Source organism: Cetorhinus maximus, chromosome 21, assembly GCF_964194155.1.
Source record: "Cetorhinus maximus chromosome 21, sCetMax3.hap1.1, whole genome shotgun sequence".
Classification (NCBI taxonomy): Eukaryota; Metazoa; Chordata; class Chondrichthyes; order Lamniformes; family Cetorhinidae; genus Cetorhinus; species Cetorhinus maximus.
In genome coordinates, this window is record NC_135899.1 from 32,392,861 (window position 1) to 32,413,640 (window position 20,780).

General features: G+C 42.3%; 1 protein-coding gene and 3 non-coding genes across 7 annotated transcripts; all 4 read left to right on the forward strand.

The window, feature by feature from the left end:
- The first annotated feature begins 290 nt into the window (after window positions 1-290).
- Window positions 291-20,456, forward strand: LOC144695840 (bromodomain-containing protein 2-like). Of its 4 annotated transcripts, XM_078566868.1 has the most exons (13): window positions 416-686; window positions 6,219-6,362; window positions 6,759-7,068; window positions 8,680-8,817; window positions 8,965-9,100; window positions 10,203-10,423; window positions 11,452-11,814; window positions 13,436-13,564; window positions 14,519-14,725; window positions 16,339-16,562; window positions 17,018-17,328; window positions 18,114-18,233; window positions 18,835-20,456. In XM_078566868.1, the coding sequence occupies exons 3-13, from the start codon at window positions 6,838-6,840 to the stop codon at window positions 18,972-18,974; spliced, it is 2,220 nt and encodes a 739-aa protein (XP_078422994.1). In that variant the 5' UTR covers window positions 416-686; window positions 6,219-6,362; window positions 6,759-6,837; the 3' UTR covers window positions 18,975-20,456. The 4 variants fall into 4 exon arrangements, with proteins under 4 accessions (XP_078422995.1, XP_078422994.1, XP_078422992.1 ...); XM_078566869.1 differs by lacking the exon at window positions 6,219-6,362 and having other exon boundaries at window positions 291-686; XM_078566866.1 differs by lacking the exons at window positions 416-686; window positions 6,219-6,362 and adding an exon at window positions 1,126-2,181.
- LOC144696192 (small nucleolar RNA SNORD10) lies at window positions 7,556-7,692 on the forward strand. The gene has a single exon (XR_013580106.1). It is a non-coding gene; the product is annotated as a small nucleolar RNA SNORD10 (small nucleolar RNA).
- On the forward strand, window positions 9,924-10,061 carry LOC144696191 (small nucleolar RNA SNORD10). The gene has a single exon (XR_013580105.1). It is a non-coding gene; the product is annotated as a small nucleolar RNA SNORD10 (small nucleolar RNA).
- On the forward strand, window positions 16,795-16,885 carry LOC144696187 (small nucleolar SNORD12/SNORD106). The gene has a single exon (XR_013580101.1). It is a non-coding gene; the product is annotated as a small nucleolar SNORD12/SNORD106 (small nucleolar RNA).
- Window positions 20,457-20,780: the final 324 nt, after the last annotated feature.

Consider the following 20,780-nt stretch of genomic DNA (forward strand, 5'->3'; position numbering starts at 1 on the left):
ACATATTTGAACAACAATTCTGGTGATTTAAGTGGTGAGGTGTGCCTTTTGTTCTGCTATGTTCATTCTTAGAAAAAAATACATTTAGCTCCGCAATAAATCTGATCTGTGCCTTGTCACTGGTTTCACTGTCACTGGGGAAGGGTAGTAAGTCCAGCCCTAAGCTTTGCTGCACAGAGACAAAGGTGGAAGGAAGAGCAAGTACTGGGGAAAGGGGGGAAATGCGCACGCGCATGGTCAGCACGGTTCCCATCCCCCTCTCTCTGCACATGCGCAGTTCGCTCTCCAGCGGGACCACGCCGACATTAACCCGAAGCCGCCATCACAGTCGAGACACCCGAGAGGGTTAAAGAACATGCAAAGGGCGTTGCTGCAGACCCGATACTTACGGGAGTCGATGCATCGCGGTGCCAATGCTGCATTTCGAGGGCGGAATGCTGGAAAGCGGTGGTCGGGGAGGAAGAAAAAGTGTTTTAAAGCCGGTGGCACGTCACGTGACCGACAGGCGGCCAATGGGCGGGCGCCTGCGGGGCGAGCGCTGACGTAGCCGAGGATTTTCTTTGTTAACATTTTGTGGAAAATGGAGGACAAAAGGCTGTTAAAAGCGGGCTCCCGGAGCCGGGCTCGACGCAGGGGACGGAAGAGGACGCGGCTGAGGCGAGGGGAGTTTGGCCGCCGGGCGAAAGGTGAGAAATGGGCTCGATTTTGGGGTGAGTTGTCGGCGAGGGGAGGCTGCGGGGTCATGTGACCGGCCGCAGCCAATTAGCCGTCGAGCTGGCTGCTCCGGCAGCCGTTAGGAAATGGAAGCTGGAGGAAAATTTCAAATCCAATTCCAAATTCCTGACAGCTTAACGGAATTTAACGGTGCAAAAACAAAACCCATCGTCGTCCCTTTGAAAACACCCGCTGTAAAAACCCTTGGACTGTCTGCTCGACGGCCATTCACTTATTGAGAGGAAATTTTTAAAATGTCAATTTTTTTTAAAAGTCATAAGTTAAAATACATATTTCGACTTGTTGAAAAACTGAGGCGAAATATGTGGGTTTGAAGAAAATCCTTCAGGCTTTTGATTTGGCTGATCTGGCTTGGGGGAGGGAGGAAGCAAAGCATCAACTAATTAAATCGATCAACTTTTTAAAAAAAACATTTTTCTTCTCCAATTTCAACATGGCCAAGAGCAGTTGGAAATATGCCCATGGATTAGAGTTTAATAATTTGGCAGTGATTTGGTTTGAGTTGCTGGTTTAAATTGGGGTTATTGGGGGAGGGGGAAGGAGGTTAGGGCTTCCATGGCTCCCCCTTTGCCCCACACCATGCTACGGCCCCTTAACCCTCTTGAGGGAATTACAGGGTGAGGTAGCTGCTCTTGCCTTAGGGCCTGAGCTGTTTGCGACACTCTCCTTTCCCCGCCGCGCCTCTCCTGTGGCAGCCCTTGTCTTGTGTTTTTGCTGTGTAATGTTCCCAAAGATGGCGGCGGGCCTGTGCTTTGTAGCCTGAGGCCTGGCTCCAGCCGGCGCCGCCTCTTACATTCCCGCGTTCCCCTGTTGAAACCCCCACTCTGTCGATGTATGTTAAGCCACAGGGTCTTATCTATCATTGGCTTCGCTCCCCGTTTTCTTTACTGGGGAAAAAAGACGTGCGGAATGAAGGAACCGTGTTAATTCCTCCAGGGAGTGAAGCTGGTGGGCTGGGTACTTTCTTCTCCTCCTGCCCCTATCTGACTCCACCTCGGTGGCTGCAGTGTGTATATATGGAAAGCCGGGGTTTCGGCTCCGGGTGCAGTATCCCTGCCCCCCCTGTAATATGTGTCTCCCCTCCCTGTTGTGTAATGGCTGACTTGTCCTTTCTCTCCCTCTCGGCTGACGGCCGCCACCGGCTCGGCCGCGTGACTCGGCCGCTCCGTCCAATCACAGCGCGCCCGGCCGCGGGGCCTGCGCTCACGTGTCGTTCCTCGGCCAATGGTGGGCGGCGGCGTGTGACGGGCAGGCGGGCTGCCGGCCGGCCTCGCCCAATCAGCTGCAGCGGCCGGGCGGTGGGCGGTATAAAAGGGCGGGCTGGAGCGTCGCGGCGCCATTTGCTTTTGCCGAAACCGGAGAGGGAGAGACGTGGGGGAGAGAATCGAGTGGACGGGCAATCAGGCGGCATCTGATGGAAACGGCCACTCATCCGGGGCTCGACAGGTACGGCAGAGCAATGCAGATCCCCGGCCGTGTAATGGAAGCAGTATTGAAGAGAAATGCAAGGGCAAGCAGGCAGAAAATCCCGGAGGCGGAGTGAGAGAGAGTGCCCAGGGAGCAGGAGCAGGCCCGGCAGCCGGGGCCGCCATTTTCTGCCATTCACAAACAGTATACATACAGTACACATCCGGGCTGGGATGCAGGGGAGCGGGGATTCACTGAACTGGGGGGAGGGAGGCGATATCCAAATTAATAAATGATCATTTCCAAAACAGATTATACTCATCTCTCCACAAGTGTAGTGATACTTCGTTTTGCAGCTGTGGATATTTTTTTTTATTTTTCTGAACCACATTTCCAAATTTTTGGTCTGTAACTTGTCAATGCTATTCGCATTATGTCTACATTAAATGGATCGCTCTTCACTAATATTTGCAGAATGTGTTTTATATAATCTGCAATTCTCAGGATATTTTCTGCTGCAGAACTTCTGTAATTTAAATGAATCGCAGGAGTTCTGTCATCATTGTGTTTTTGACCATCTTTTCGGCTGAGTTATTGGAAAACTGAGCCATGCTGTTTATTTTTGGTAAGGGTGCTATATTTGTAAAAGGACAAAGGGGACATTTACTGTTAATTGTAACATCTAATCTTAGACCCTTTGCCATTCCTTGATGTCTATGGTTCAGACCAGAACTTGATTACCTCTTGGTGATGAGAAAATATAGTTTGCGTTTAATTTAGACGTACATCAAAGGTGCACAGCCTGATGCACTTTTAGTGGGAATACACGTGGGTTCAAGTACACAAATTTCAGAATTATGTCTAATGATGAAAAAACTAATGGAAAGCAATCTTCTATAGTATGCTGTATCTCTTCGGTGTTCAACTATTTGCACTGTACTTCTATATACCTCTTAAATTAAAAATTACCAAACTGGCTTGTTGAGCTGTTTCATTTTTATTGGATTTATTTTAAATTTCAGTGCTATTTACATTGTCATGCATATGTTTGTAACAGCTTATATATTTTTTGGGCACAGTGCAGATTGTCTTCATAACGCAGGAGAAAATTGTTTTTTTTTGGGTAATAATCAGAATATTTGAACTGTTATTGTTGGAAAGAGGGAGGGGCTCCAGGACAAAGTAGCCATGTGGAAATGTATCTGATGTCACTTGTAGCAGAGTGGGCGTGTGTAGCAGAGCATTTAGATCTGATGCCAAGGGTTTTTCTGCCTCACCCGAGCCTTAACTGTACACAGTATTTGATCAGTTACTAGAGTTTTACACATTACACATAAAATTTCCCTGAGATTTGTGCAGGTGTGCATCCTTTCAAAATTGAAGGCAAGCAAATAATATTAGATTGCACAAGTGGACAGCAAGTAAAGTTTATTAGGATGGAAAAGTAGCCTACTCATTTTCTGCTTTAAGCAAATGTTGTTCAACTGTCTACTGGATGTGTTTTTCCATCTTTCCAGCCCAAAGATGTGATGAGGAACAGGTCTAACTGATCCCTTAAGCAAGCAGTCCTAACCTTAATTCCTTTCTATCTTTATCTTACATCACATTTCTTTACAATCATTTATTTGTAGTAGTTTTTTCTTCTGATCTGCAAATGCTGTGCAGTGTAGATTTGGCCTGAGATGTGTATTTTACCCTGCATTGCTTTTCATTTGAGAGTCTTGTAATTCACACTAAAGTTAGCTGTATAGGTGAACATTTTTTTCCTTATTTCATTTCTGATTCTATTCCCCTCCCACAGTACAGTTTTATTTTCATCTAAATGCTTCCACCCACAAAGTTTTGTAATTTTGTGCACCTTAAATTTTGATTACACTCTGACCAGCTTGAGGACTACCTGAAAACATTGAAATTAACATAATACATATCCTTAAATGATTTTTTTCAGTCCATTATTGAATGTCTTGTTTACAATGGGGCAGCCTCAGCGACACAATGTTATTATTCCATATTTTGGCTTCAATAAGCCCAATGGATCAGCCCAAGCAGCACGTATATTAACAGTGGATTGTGGATCCCATGTGTTCCTGTGAAATCTGATTCATTGCTGGCTAAGTCATGACATTGAATGTGTGTCCACATAGGATGACAAATTCTAGGACTGGGATTCCAACCAAAAATGTTTCTAATGCAAAGCTTCTGAATTTTATTTTGGGTTAAAAAGAAATTGAACCATTGATTCTCACAACTTGGGAATGTCATGCTAGGTTCTTAACACTGAATAAGTGGGTGTTAGCTTCCACAAAAGAGGTTGGGCTGCAGCGTTTAGTAGGAGACTGGAATTGCATTCATCTGTGTAGTTACATCTCCTATGTTTTGGTGGATGAAAAATCCTGCATTTGATGAAGCAGCTGTTCTCCTTGGCAAAAAGCTCTTGCTGTGCTGTCATTGGGGTTGCAACTGGGCCCCTGCGTTTCTTTAAATATTGCTGTTGCATTGGCTGGTGGGGCTGGACAGATGGTCTTGCTGACTATGTTGAGGGTACAAGCTGCAATGGGAAGACTACAGTCACTGCCATTGAATTGGCCTTGTGTGCATCTTAGTTGGTGATTCTCGAGCAAATTGCACTGTACTTGTATGCAACATGTTGCATACTTTAACTAGAAGGGAGGAGACGTGTTGTGACTTAATACAAACTGGATTGATTTGACCTGCAGAAAAAATGTATAGAGCTGGTCAGTTTAATATACCAGTGACTTCATTACCCTAGCTAGTGGATGCATCAATTCATTCGCACATCAGTGATCGATGAAACAATTCTCATTTAGCACTTTGGGTAAGAGTGTTTCCCTTTAGAGGTTCCTGGTTTGTTAAACAGTGCTACAGTGTTTCATGTATTCGTATTGGAGTATTTTGAGGCTGCTTTGTAACTACTGCATATACCAGGTACAACAAATGTTTACAGTTCTCTTACTGACAGCACAGAATAGCTGCTTTGTGTTGAGATAGATGAACTATGGATCATGTCCTGATCCTAGCATTAGTTACCATATAACCCATATAGGGTTAGTTACTTGCCTACTTTGGCAGATAGTGACCAAATAATCCTGGAAACTTGTGCTTTTACTGCACCTTGCCATTGGTCACATAGCAAAGTTGGAACTGTTTGCTTCAGAACACTGGTTTACAGTGAACTATTGTGCTGTTCATGTAGGCTGCAACATTCACTATGGAATTGAGCTTTTAAACATGGATGGAATCCAGTTTTTCCTTTGACTCTCATTCCTGTTTGTGTTTTTAAGCATGGAATGCTTTGACTGCAGTAATGAGTCATCCATGCATTATAGTAGAAACATATTGATCAAGTTTGTGAAGAAATCTATAGCAATTTTTTCCTCTTGTTCCTGCTCTAAAAAAACTTGTTAGCCATTGGAAATGCATCATTACACATGCATCAAAGTTACCTCAAAGACACTTTTGACAACCTGTAGTTTGGATTGGTTTTCGGTGTTTCCATTTTGAGTAATTTGGTAAATAACACTAATGGAGTTTGTAATATTGGAACCTGTTGGGGGAAAGGAGTGAAATGGATGTTTGAGTGATGTGACGGAGGATCTAATTTTGATAGGATATGGGGAGGGGAAAAAAGGTAGTAATCATTTTGGTGGGAGCATGTTTTTCCATCAATAACCCCATTTCTTTTGAGTGATTTTGAGTTGAGGCCCTTTTTTCACCTGTTGACCATGATGGATTATGATCAAGTAATACTATTAACTTGATGCCTTACAATGTGCAAATGCAGCTTTTATGATTCATTGCAGTCTTGAGTTGCCTGTTTTCCTGTGGCTCTGGAGGTGCTTGGTGGCCTGGTTTCTGGAAGTCATGCCTTGTGAGACTTTCTTCTTCCCTTGTGATGACAATCTATTCAAGCTGGTCATGGTGCTACCCTTGCTAGCCAATGTTCAGAAGGATTACTGAGTGCTGATTTACTTTGTGGGTGATAAAAAGTGACAAATGAAATTCTGCTGCTTTCAAAAAGGTGTTTGAACATTCTGTATTTTTTTTGTTTCTTATAGCAAAATTTCCCATGACGAACTTAGAATTATCAGGACTGAACAGTACTGACGGCAGAGAAGACGATCTACAGCCAGGCCTTTATGTAGTTGCCTCTCTATAGGGATCCTCAGAAAATCAAGCGACTGTTAGCCTGATTCCTAGTGGTTGGTATTTTTTATTTTATTTTATTATTTTTGCACCAGTACAACTCAGTCAGGTTGGAGAAGTAGTTTCCATCAGGCTGATAGCAGTAAACCGGTGGGAGGGGATGCCTGGGATTCCTTATGGTAAACGGGGTCTTGTCAATATAGTCCACATGGCATTAAGTCTGTCCTGGTGCAATGTGCAGTGTAGATGTGGCATTTAAACATTATGGGAGGAGGGACAGTCTGGATGGTGTCTTTGAACAGTCTTCTGAACATGATCCTTATGGAATTAAATAAACCTTGGAGTCTGGCTGTATCGGGCTAAATAGATGCAATCAGACAATTTTGTAAATTTTAGAGCTGCATTAGGATGTTTAATGCAGTGAACATTGAGCTGTTTTTGTTTTATTGAAGGTTGCAGGGGGACGCTGGTAATGGGATAACTGGCCTGTCTGCTGATCCAGGGTCTGGGAAGCGCATCCGCAAGCCATCTATGCTGTATGAAGATTTTGAGAGTCCCACAATGTCCATGTCTACTTCAATTCATTCTCAGAACAATTTTGTCATTAGTCCTCCTCCACCTGAGGTGTCCAACCCCAAGAAACCTGGCCGAGTGACTAACCAGGTCCAGTACATGCAAAAAGTTTTGATGAAAGCTCTTTGGAAACACCAGTTTGCGTGGCCGTTCTATCAACCAGTGGATGCAGTGAAACTCAGTCTCCCGGTGAGTGAGGATACCTGCAGGGCAAGTGTTGTGTGGTATCAGTTGTCATATAATGTGTTAATAATGTACTCCGGCTGCATATAGAAGTATGGGTAGGGAGTTGAGAGTATTGTGCACTTGAGTATGGTGAAATAAGTGACAAAAAGTAATGAGAAGTTTTTAAACATTGCTCTCAGTGTAAGCTAATTTATGACTGGCTAAGTAGATGTGGGATTTACTGCACCTACTACTGGGTATCGTAAAAGTGGGTCTCAAAGATAAATCTCAAATCACTTGTTCTAAGCAAGAGGTTATCTATTTTTTCTAATTTAATCTGGAAATTAAGTTCACACTTAAATGCTATCATACTGCAATTTCAATGACTGAGTCTGATTGCTTAAGATTTTGTTCACTGACCTGTGGGTGCCCCTGTTAACATGCAGTAAAGTTTCCTTTTCTTGTTTAAAGAATGGTGCTTGGAGGAGGAAGGACCTCATTGCACTACACTGTTTTATGATGATCACATGCGTGTCAGCTGATCCCAGAGTTTGCCAGGTGACTGGCTGCTTGCTGATGTTTTGTTAGTGAGCAATGTTGGTTACTGAAGGATTTTGGGAACATGATCATGCTATCTTTTCTGAAAACAGTTTTTGCATATGTGGTAGGATATTTGGATCAGAAGCCAGATTTTTTGAAGTGATATTTCTGTTGGAAACCAATAAACTGGATCCTTGTGTTTCATTTATTCAATTTGGAACACTAAAGTTGTCGATGGGTTTTTGCCTGGCTTTGCCTCAGTTTTCATTGTCTGCTATAACACTTTTGCAAATAAACATCAAATATGATTTCTGGCCTGTGTTCAATTAACTAATCTCTGCCAGAATGACAGTGGAGATAACACAATTTTATCTTGGTCTCCTGCAACTGCTGAGTGGTTTAGGTTTTAATACTATAGTTCCTGATCCTGATTGAATTAACAGAAATGCGCTTCAATCCTGTGTGATACAGTGTTTGTTTCTTTCTTTGTAAAAGAATAAGCAATACAGGGAAAGTTAACCTGATATTAAGCATGCTTTAAATTCAAATGAATAGATAAGTCACCGTGCAATTTAAATTAAGTTGTCGTGGCCCCCCTCCCCCATATCTAGCCCTTTGCAGGGCATCCCATGGCAGTTGAAAAGGGAGCTCAATTACTTTTGAGTGTGCTCACTTGTAGGAAAGGCAGCCCTACAATCTACAAAAACTGATGATGGTTTGATCTATTCTGATGAATGGTAGCTGGAAGTACTTCCCTGCTCTTTGGATGTTATTGTGGCACTTTTTCCATATGTACCCAAGCAGTATTTCTGAAAATACAGCATTCCCTCAAACTGCTTTGAAGCGTCAGCTTAGGGACTGTGCTCAAATGTTAGAAAAAGACATGAACCTGCAATAACGGAGTTGTGCACCTTTATTTGTGAATCCTAGTTAAGTTTATCATGATTTGTATGGTGATGTAGGCCACTATGTCTTGTGATTTGGTAGAGCTGCTGAGTTAGTTACCAGCTTGTCATCTGTGATATTGTGCTTATGCAGTATAATAACTGGGCAGTTTTATCTAGAAACACTTTATTAAATCTTATTCTTTTGCAGGATTACCACAAGATAATCAAGCAGCCAATGGACATGGGCACTATCAAGAAGCGTTTAGAAAATAACTATTACTGGAGTGCCAGCGAGTGCATGCAAGACTTCAACACAATGTTTACTAACTGTTACATTTACAACAAGGTATACTTTGGAGCTCTTCATTAATCCATGTGCTTTTTTTTCCCTTTTGGCTTACTGATTTTAATTTAGTTATATTCTGAAGTGTGTTGTGCAGTTTATGGCAGTAAGATTTTCCTTGATGTAGTGATTTGACTTTGTCTTACACAGCCTACGGATGACATTGTGCTGATGGCTCAGACTTTGGAAAAGCTTTTTCTGCAGAAGGTGGCGCAGATGCCCCAGGAGGAAGTGGAACTAACACCTGCACCAAAATCAAAGCAGTCAAAGGGCCGTAAAACGGGAGGTATGGTTAACCAGTTGGGATGGGGCAGTGTCGTGTTTTTAATTATGTGCACAAATTTGACAATTTGGAACAGGCCATCTCCCTGCTCAAGTGTCAGTGTTATGTCATTGTGACATCTAATGTAGAATTCCCATCCAGATTTGGAAATAGCAGTGCTTGTGGTCAGAATGTGATTTCTAAGTTTCGAAACTGGCTGGATGGCCCTTTTGGCTATTTCCTGATGTGTGATGGGACAGGTGTGCGTGTTTTCTGTGTTAGTACCAACTGTTTTTCACCAGTTTCAATGTATGAACTTGATGCACCTGAAGTTTCTGACTGCCATGGTAAATGGTGAACGTGGGAATACTCCCATTTTCACCCCTGAACTTGGACAGACATTAATTTATAATGGTGCGCACCTCAGTGTGTGGCCCTTGTGAGAGTTTGGACAGAATGTTGGCAGCTACATTCCGACAAGGATGTCACAAATGAACTCATTCTCATCCTTTGTTGCCCACACTGTTAAGCATCTGGGCAGCTTTCACTCAAACATGAACTTCCTTCACTGTCAGATCAAAATCCAGGAACTCCCTCCCTAACAGCACTGTGGGTTACCTACACCACATGGACTGCAGCGGTTCAAGAAGGCAGCTCACCCCCACCTCCTCGAGCCCAATTAGGGATGGGCAGCAAATGCTAGTGCCACATTCATCCCATGAAAAAATTAAAAAGATCAGCATGGACAACTTGCTTGCCATCATCATCAAGAAGTTTTACGTTTAATTGTATATGAAAATATGTTGCTTACTGTTAGTGGGAATGGAGAGGAGCTCTGCACTGCACTGTTTTGTGATGATCACATGCGTGTCAACTGATCCCAGCGGTTGTCTGGTAGCTAGCACCTTACTGATGTTTTATCAGTGAGTGATGTTGATTACTGGAGGATTCTGGGAGTATGATCATGCTATTCACTTCTGAAAATGGTTGCAGTGCTGATAAGGCTTGAAGGTGGGGATAGGGAGGGAGGTATTTGTTTAAAACAAAACATTGAACCCTTTTTTGCATTCAGTTAAATGGTTGCAGTAAGGTGAAGACTCTGGTGCTAATGGGTTCTTATTCACAGGGGTGCCATCTGTCCAAGGAGGAGTGACCATGTCTCAGGTCCCAATGGTATCTTCTGTGTCTCAGCCAACAGCCTACTCTCCTCCGACACCAGAAGTGCCCACACCTATTCTTGATGTGTCTCAGACGTCGGTCATCTCTACACCAATTGTGCATAAGCCCTCACATTCTCCTCCTCAGTCTGTATTAGCTGTACCACCACCTGCACAGCCTGTCACCAAGGTAAGCAGGTTTCTTTGCATACAAGCCAATACTTGGCTAAATTATACTTCCATTCTTGGTTTGCTCATAACTTGGCCTAATAAATTTGGTATATCAAGAATGAGTGACCTGAAAATGAGCTGCCAGTGGTAATTCAGTGGGGTGATTCTGATAAATTGGGAGTACACTTGAGGATCAGTGTAATATTGAATAATTAGAGCTTATACCCCCTGACTACTAAGGGGGTTTGATGACCTTACCACTTCCAAAAGAATGTTACGAGTACCTTTCCAGAATAGTGGTTTTGGTCCCTGAATTGTTTCAGGAAGTATAAATTCTGAGCGGTAAGAATGTCTTGCTATGGGATGGAAGTGAATGAACGATGTATCCAGTGACCTATATTGTGTCCTGTAAATGATGGGGTTGATGCCTGTAATCCACTTAACTGAAATGCCTTGTAGGTGGTGGTTGAACCTGTTGGAGTGCTAAAGGAATAGAATCGTTTTTGATTGGTGCCAGTGTGATTTTTTTTTTTAAGCATGAAGTGAGGTGTGCTTTTGCATGTTTTGGCAAGTTCCCAGTTGGATGGGATATTGGGGGTATAGTACAGCTCCTTCGTCAGCACAGCTTAGTAATTGCCAGCTGGTTGTTAACACATTTAAAATGATGCTGGTGCAGTTGATAGGCAGATCCCTGTTTGTATGTTTTTAATTACTTTAAATCCGTTTGAGCTGTATCAGGCTTAGTGGTGTACTGGGAATTCTGTTATGATATAAAGAAGTATTTGGATCTCTTCGCAATATAGAAGTTGTGCTTGTATGTGGATTGGTAAAGTATGTTAATGTTCCAACAGGATGAAGTTTGAAACCTCGTCAGCAGTTCCCACACTAGTACTTTGAAAGATCTCAGGATAAGTTGCCCTGTGGAGTTTTTCATTTTTGGTGCCTAGCTTAGAGCAAAACAACTGTTTGGAGAGCAGATTGCCTCCCTATTGGGTTGTGGGAAATGATGACATGATTGCAGTGAGTAATAATGTTTTTCTTTTACAGAAGAAAGGAGTGAAGAGGAAAGCAGATACAACAACTCCAACCACTTCTGTTGTCACCACAAGTGGGGAGTCATCCCCGTCGGTAGCAGAAAGTAAGGCTGCAAAGATTCCAGTTAGACGGGAAAGTGGCAGACCGATCAAACCGCCAAAGAAAGACTTGCCAGACTCCCAGCAACACCAGAGTTCGAAGAAAGGCAAACTGAGTGAACAACTCAAGTACTGTAATGGCATCTTGAAAGAGCTGCTGTCAAAAAAGCACGCAGCATACGCCTGGCCCTTTTATAAACCTGTGGACGCCAAAGCCCTGGGGCTTCACGACTACCATGACATAATCAAGCATCCCATGGACCTGAGCACTATCAAAGTATGTCGCGTCCAAGCAACACATTGTCTTAACGCCATACCGTTTGTACACGGATACAGTGAAACCTGTACGTTAAACTGACTCCTGTCTTCATGGTGCTCTTTCCCAGCCAAGGGCTTTACTCTGAATTAATTTATGTCTAGGTCCTGGAGTTAGCCGCCTGCCTGAGGTCACACTTGCTGCTTCTAAAAAATAAGAGCTAGCAATTTAAGGGAATGGAACTTGCACCTGGATTAATCAACACTTAGACACTGACTCCAAAGTAGTAAATTTTCAGCGTGGCTGGGTTGAGCTGTAATACTTTCCAGGATTCAGATGCTGTCTGTCTTTTTTTCCTTCAGTCTTAAAGGTGACTGCTAAATGCAGGTTTCACTGTACCATATAACTGAACCCCTCCCATAGCTACTTCAGAGAGATGATGTTGGGTTAGGGAATGTGCACATTTATTTGCTCATAAGCATTTTAAATGACTTATTTGGACAGATAACAGTGAAGCGTTTCAAGTCTTATGCAGATCCTCTTTTACTGCCTTTGGACATCGCAGCATTCCCCAACTGAATGAACAGCTAACATCAGTTACAGGACTAGAAGAATCCCTGATCCATGACACCATAAATCATAGATGTGGGTAGCATTATCGGGAGAATTGTATCCCTTGAGCTCTGAAACTCTCAACTATTGCATGTATTTTTAAAAATCTACAGAAACTGCTCAACTCGTAGACAGAAACATTAAAATACATACTGATGGAACAGAAGCTTGAATCACCTGTTGGATACATAAAGCAGGTGGCTGCTGTTCTCCAGCTCTGAACTACAAACCCTGACATAGTTCTGGTTTGAAAATATGTATAAGATTGACCTGTAGTAGGCCAACTCTTTCTTGTTTATATCCCAGTATCTGGTGCCATTTCGTTTTACTGTGAGGAGGGTGGGTCTTTGTTACACATTTTAGCACATGGGGATTGTTGCATGTTTTGGAGCCGTTTTACTTACTGGTATTCTGGCTAATTGCTGAGTTACATAGCAAATTGTGGATTTTGCCTGTGTTCTGCCGCTCGTGTTAGAAGCCTGTTTTAGCGGTAAAGATCACCTGACCCTCAACAATTTTAGATTGGTTGCTGCTTCTGGCGCTGTACGAACTTGAGGCTCTTCTGTGAAATCTGAAATTCACTTGTTACATCTCATTGTATATAAGGCAGTTGAGCATCCTGTCACTAAAATTCATCAACTGTCCTGGCATTGTATTTTCCAGTAAATAAATCTACTTATGGAGAGGTGTGCAGGATCGCATCTGCAAGATAGCATTTGTCCTAAACAGCTACACTTTATGTAGGCACTGTCCTTCTAAATATTCAGTGAATTTTGTTTTTTAAAGACATCTCATAGATGAATTGTCAGCACAGATAACTTCCTTTCTTGGAGTTGATGCATCTTCAGTTGAGTAGAAAATATTCAAAAGTGACTGAAATCAGGAATGTTGCTACTGTATTGCTTATGTCTCAAGGGAGGGATGAGCAATGTAGCCCCTTTAAGTTTTGATGGACTGTTCGCTGAGAAATCCATGCTCTCTGTTTGTGGTGCAGCTTGATAATCTGTCTTGTACTTTTCTCCCCCTGTAGAGGAAGATGGATGAGCGGGAATACCAGGATGCACAAGAATTTGCAGCCGATGTGAGATTAATGTTCTCGAATTGTTACAAGTATAACCCACCAGACCATGATGTGGTTGCCATGGCCAGAAAACTGCAGGTACCTTCAGCCTTAGTATTTGAGAGAGGAGTGTGTGTATTTACAAGCCTCTTCAGAACCTGATTTTCTACTGCTATGTGACATGACATCCATCCACCCACCCACCTTTATTTGAAGAAGCATTGAGGTCTATAACTTCTGCATTAGCGGCAAGATGTTCTATTTCAGTAGTGGGGTTTCACTTTTTTAAACTTTAATTTTAGTTCCAACTGTTAAGGATTTCAACCCTTTTAAACTGGCAGTGGTTTTGTGATGTTTATTCATTTATTAGTAGTAGCAGTAGTTGACCATTTGTGAACTGTAGCCTGATCCTCATCCCCACCAACTTGTTTTCATCCAGTTCTGGCTTTACATGAACCAGCAAATTTTTTCATATTAGGAACACAGGACTTAGGGCTGAATGGCCTACTCCTGCTCCACCATTCAGTAAGATGATCTGATTGTGGTCTGAACTCTACTTTCCTGTTAGAAACCCCACCCCCCAGTAACCTTTGAATGTTATCTATCAAAACCGGTCTTATTCTGCCTTGAATATATTCAGTGACCCAGCCTCCAATGCTTTCTGGGGAAGAGATTTCCACAGACTAATGATCCTCTGCATAGAGTACTCTTGTCCTTGCCTTGAAATCTTGCATGGTTTTACCTCTCCACACCTCTGCAACCTCATCCAGTCATATGTAGCTACCTGCAAAAAAGGCATTTTTCTGGTCTGGCTCATTCTTTCTGTAGCCAATGTAAATGACACCCTCTCTTCCCTGCTCTCTGGGCAGTTTTGGCTACATGCCCACATCCCTGTAATCTTTACAGTGTTTGTGCTGAGCATTATAGAATTGTGCGTTTAATGTTTTTATAGCTTTCATTTCTCTTCACACCATACTGAATATAGTGTCTTGGCTGTGTCAGAGAGTTGTATCATCAAATCTCTTCATTTGAAGAGCCCTGTTTTTGTTTCAGGATGTCTTTGAATTCCGTTTTGCCAAGATGCCGGATGAACCTATAGAATTCACACCTCCACCTGTACCAACTCCTCTTCCTCCTGTTGTGACCAAATCATCATCTGATTCTTCTAGTAACAGCAGCAGTGAGAGCTCGTCGGACACTGAGACCTCTGATGATTCAGAGGAGGAGCGAGCTAATCGCTTGGCGGAACTACAGGAGCAGGTAATCAATAATCCTGGTGATTTCTTAAATAACAACTGATTTCTCTTCCTACTATTGGTGATGCCTTGCCTGCAAAATGGATTAGCCACTGCTTGCCATGTTCTGGTTGTTACTGACTCGTGTTCTAGTAGTTAGCTGCAAGAATGACCATGAAGATGGAACTGGGAAGATGTAGTGTCTGTTCTACCCACCCCACAACCTCTTAGAGTTTAAAGAACTACAAGTAATGACTAAATTAAGGGGGAAAAGCAAAACACTGTGGATGATGGAAATCGGAAATAAAAACAGAAAATGCTGGAAAAGCTCAGCATGTCTGGCAGCATCTGAGGAGAGAGAAACAGTTAATGTTTCAAATCCATATAACTTCAGCTAAAGAGAAGTAGAAATGTGATGATATGCTGGTTAAGAGGGGATGGAGCAAAGTCGAAGGTCAGGTGTAGGTGGGAGCTCAGGTCAGATTGACAAAGATGTCATGGACACAAGACAAAAGGAGCGTAAATGGTTGGGTTAAAGACCAAAGAAGGTGTTGATCGTGGAAAAAAGGTAAGATAGCAATGTGTTTAGGAGAGTGAAGGTCAGCGCTCTGTGAAAGCACAACATAGAAACAAGTGACAGATTGCCCTGTGAGGGGAGAGGAGAGGGTTGGGGAAAAGGATAAATATACTAAAAAAATTAATATAATAAATTGAAAATAAAATTTAAAAATCAATTTTTAAAAAATGGATTTGAAAAGGGGTCAAGATGAGGGGAGGTTTCATGGTCTGAAGTCAGTGTCAAGTCCAGAAGGCTGTAAAGTGCCCAATCGGAAGATGAGGTGCTGTTCCTCCTGTTTGTGTTGGGCTTCACTGGACCATTGCAGCAGGCCAAGGACAGACATGTTAGCATGAGTTTGAAATGGCAAACGACAGGAAGGTCTGGGTCACGTTTGTGGACTGAGCGAAGGTGTTCCGCAAAGTGGTCAACCAGTCTGTTTAGTCTCGTCAATGTAGAGGAGACCACTTTGAAAGCAGCGAATATTGTAGACTAAATTGAAACGCTGCTTCACCTGAAATGTGTTTGGGGATGGTGAGGAGTTAATGTGGTAGGTGTTTCACCTTCTGCGATTAAAGTTGATGAGGAATTGGGGGTGATGGAGGAGTGGACCAGGGTATCACACAGGGAACGGTTCCTATGGAACGTTGAATGGTGGGGTGAAAAGTGAGGAAGTATAAAAACTGTCACATTTCTACTACTTTAGCTTTGAAGAAGAGTCATATGCACTAGACGTTATTTCTGTTTCTCTCTCCACAGATGCTGCCAGACCTGTGAGCTTTCCTAGTGTTTTTTTTATTAAATTAAGGGAATTTCTTTTCCCTCTTGGCTTCAGTCCCTGCCGTACCAAAAACTTGTGGAGCACCGTAACTTTTTTTTGAACGTTAGAAAAGATTTTATTTCAGAGCATTAGCAGTAAGGCATGTCTGCCTTGTACATGTGTAGATTCTTGTATCTGCTATTTATTGCCTAATTTGTTTACAGCATGATGTGGATGATAGGATGTTGTTGCAAATGTGACCAAGTCCTGTTAGAAAATTCTGAGCAAGCACCATATTGGAGTGATATATTTCTTTCTACAGCTAAGGGCTGTCCATGAGCAGTTAGCTGCCCTCTCGCAGGCTCCTATGTCCAAACCAAAGAAAAAACGGGACAAGAAAGAGAAGAAAGACAAAAAGAAGAGGAAAGAGAAGCACAAGGTTAAAGATGAGGAGGAAAAAGCATCCAAGCCATCCAAATCGAAACCAGCACCGAAAAAACAGTCAAAGAAAGCATCTGGAGGCAGCAGTTCAGGGAGTAACAATAAGTAAGTGTGTGTCTGTGCATGCCTGCTCACCCAGCTGCCCAATACAGTGGCCTGTTTAATCATATCTCAATGCTGTGTCTTTGTACCTTACAAATCTGGATTGGGGAAATTTATGCTAGTATTGATCTAAATATTGTGGGTTTGCTCAGTCTATGTCTGAACTCTGCAAAGAACATGCTCAACCGAAGCATCGCATCTAAGCCCAGCTGGTGAGACGAATAGCATTTAGTCACTGTGGCTCAATGATGACTATACTTTTTTCCCCATCGGATCGGCCATGTCGACATGCTATATTTTAAGCCAAAAATGTCTGATGGTGACAGTGACTCAATTCGTGTTGACCTCTCGTGAAACTGATTTATAGATGTTACTGAGAGACCAGGAATTGCTTGCATTTGCTTCAGAGTAGAGCCAGCTTCATTTAACTTTTCCACTTTCGGATTTACTGTTCGCAGGCAACCCAAGAAAGTAAAACAGCCTCCACCACAACCACCACCACCACCTCCTGGCTATGATTCAGAAGAGGAAGATAACTGCAGGCCCATGACATATGACGAAAAGCGACAGTTGAGCTTGGACATTAATAAACTACCTGGCGACAAGTTGGGTCGTGTGGTACATATCATCCAATCACGAGAGCCGTCGCTTAGAGACTCCAACCCTGATGAGATTGAGATAGACTTTGAAACTCTTAAACCATCTACCCTTCGGGAGCTTGAACGCTATGTTATGTCCTGTTTAAGGAAGAAACCTCGGAAACCTTACTGTAAGTACAGAATGGGTGCCTGTAATGTTATGCTGTTATTCTGGGGCCTTTGTTCATTTAACCCAAGTTTTGTATAACCCAAGTGATTTGACCTGGAAAGCATGGAATGTTGCACTTGTTCACCAGAACCATTTGCTTTCTATTTAGGTGTTCAACAGTCAGCAAAGTGGGTTTTGTGCAAAGCAGGCATTCTACAAACTGACTTGTGTGTACAGGAATCCTTGTTAGGTGGGAGCTGGTGTAAATAATGACCAGTTTTTATTGAAGTGCTTTCTAGTGTGCCCCAGCTTCTCACCATATGACTAATGTCAACATTGCTAATCAGACAGACTGACTGACTAGATTTGTCTGGTATTAGATAAAAAACCAGATATTTTTGAGATTTATCGATTTTGAAGATTTCTGTTCACGTGAGTGATCTTTACCCAAGTATTGAGTAAGAAATGCTGTGTTTGTAGTTAACATGTGTAACACCTGGCCTCAGCACCAATTATATGCATGAGTGGAGATAATTCTGCTTTATATCCTCTAAATTTAAGGAAGAGCTTATGACTTGGGTGCAGTTTAAGAGAAAGCTAGAAAATCACATGGGATACAGGGTGAGATGAAGTGGGGTGGGAAGAGTCTGTGGCTCTGAGCTGCAAATCTAAAGGAACTGATTCCAAAACTTTTTAAAACTCTTGACATTGAGGCTTTGATTCCAGCCATCCTGTTACCCACTTTGTTGCCCTTATCTGTCCAAATTGGGGAAATAATTTTACTAACCTGTTGCCTTGATCTTCCAGCCAAGAAACAAGCGGGGAAAACCAAGGAAGAATTGGCTCTGGAGAAGAAGAAAGAGTTAGAAAAACGACTGCAGGATGTGAGCGGACAGCTGAATCCCAGTAAAAAACCTCCCAAGAAAGGTATTGTTTAATAGCCAATGCCTGATGTTAGCAATTTGTAGTGAAATTTGTAGTGAAATATACTGAGGGTAAGTTATAATTACGCTATTAGCCTTTGACTTCCACTAGAACTCTTCAGATATCCTTTCTTTTGATTGAATCCCTTTTTGTTCTATCTGTATTTATGACTGATCTCCAATGTTAAAATCCAGTCTCTGCTTATCATACATAATTTATATCTAATTAGGATTAACTGCTAGGTGAAGAGCAGACTGCAGTGTGTGTTATCATTCTAGGTTGGATCCAGTTTAAATTGATCTGAACCAAATACTAAAGTACCATCTTGAGCATTTCCTACTCTTCTCTTAAAAGAAGCTGACAACAGAAGATTGCAAGTTTGTTTTGGGGAGGGGTGGAGATGGGGGCAGGGCATGGAGGTGGGATAAGAGAAAGTAATGCAAAATTGCATAGGGTAAATGTGTTCAAGGAACTCAAATGTTCAGCAAGCTCTTGAGATAGTAAAGAATTGTGCCTTTCTAAACAGGGTTACTGCAGTATGAGAATTGATACTTCTTAGACTGCCTTAGAGTAAGAAACACTAATAAGCTTTCTCTCTTTGCAGCAACTGAAAAGCCAGATCCTGTTCAGCCAGTAGGCCCTTCACGCCTGAGTGCCAGCAGCAGCAGTTCTTCAGGATCTGACACTAGTAGCACTTCCAGTGGATCGAGTTCATCAGACACCAGTGATTCTGACTCTGGTTAGAATTGGCAAATGCATTGCCAGGTTTCTGGCGGGGGGAAATTGGTGTAGGATTGGTTCGAACTAATCTGCAGGGTCGGACGAAGTATGAACCAGACTGTTGGGAGATGGCCTGTCCCCACTTGCCCGCCATTACTGACTGCAGTGTACATGGTTTGATGTGATTTGGTTTTTTTATATAAAAAACTACACAGCGATGCATCGCAAGGACAGACATGGTAGAGGATTGTACCACTCCCCTTACATATCAGCTAGATCTCTTAATTCGTCTGTCACAAAAACGTGTGCCGTGTGCAAGGCCAAACAGGGGCCAAGGGGTATTCGAGGCTGAGGTTTGGTTCCTTCTTACTCTCCATAGTGGAAGGCAACTCGAGGTCAGGACAGAAGAGAGACTGCAGCCTCTAAACCCAGAACCCTCCTCTTTGTTGCATAAAATCATGTGCAGGATCCAGTGTGATATTTGTAGAGGGGCGAGCAGCTTTGAACCCATGTGTAGAGTCGCAGTAAGCAGTTTTTTTTTGGAAAATTTTTCCAGTTTGAAAGCATTTTAAGCTGTTGGTCTCTGAACTGTCACTCTGAAACCCATGTTATATAGCAATGTTCAGTGGAAGAATTGTTTTTCTTTATACAGATTTTAGTTCATTACATCTTTTAAAGATGGTTCATAAGGATTGTGCTCCATCTCAACTTGTGTTCAGCCACTGTCCAGAGGCCACTGGCTCCTCTTGCTAACTTTACTGATTCTAGTTAGCATGGCAATTTGAGAAGCATTTTGAAAAGGCAGTAGTCTGGCTGAACGTGAGCAGATAATGCTGAGTTCTGCCCAATGCTTTTTTTTTTCTGATACATCCGATACTTGAATGCAGAGCAGTAACGCTGTAACCATGGTAGTGTTGGTCAGTGCACAGTCTGTAAGCAATTGCTTGATGTGCCTACCTTATTTCCCCTCCCTTTTTTGGTTTGGACTAGGCTGATGGGATAGTCTTGCTGATTATCTTCTAATTGGTGCCCTGTCTCGTTCAGTTGCACGACTTGGCTTGGAGCAACGGATTGTTTTTAATGTGTACAGTTTAGTTGTAGTCTTCATTTCTGCAGAGGTTACAGGAAAAGCTGACAGCTGAATTTAATCTTTTTTTTCATCCAGTTACCTGGTGTTTTATTTATTTTGTTACAAAATAATTATGTTTTATATTGTAAAGACTGAACCAATGTGCCTGTTGATGCAGGTCACAAGAGAGTGTAGAGTGAGATTTTAACAAGTATTGTATATACGAAGATGCACAATTGAGAAGCATGTTTCTTAATGTAAAGGTGATTTTATTTTTTATCTTAATCTGTAAAGTTTTTTTCTACAGTCCGTTTCTCCGTTTTTTGTTATTTGTAGAATTGGACCTCATGTAGCAGTTAACAACTTGTATGTGACAATGTGTATTTGTTAAACCTTCAGTTCTCAAACCTGTACAGTAAAAGTGTTCTTTAAAACTAGTTTGTGTGTTTGTTGACAAAACTGATTGTTGGAATTGGTGTTTGTCAGAAGTGAAGAGTTAAAACCTGATGAATAATATGTGTAATGTTGGGTGGAAGGCTGAAATGTGTTTGATATGAAATCGGAAGGACAATAATAGGGGCAATGGGGCAACCCTAGACACTGAACTAAGATACATTCAAAATCAGGAAGATTACAAGGTTTAAAAACTGCCCACTGTCAGAATGATGCAGATTTTCTTGGGGGAGCCATTTCTGCCCAATTTCTTAAATGGCTTACTTACACTATATTCAGTGGCTTTCATTAGTCTGAACTTCAATCAT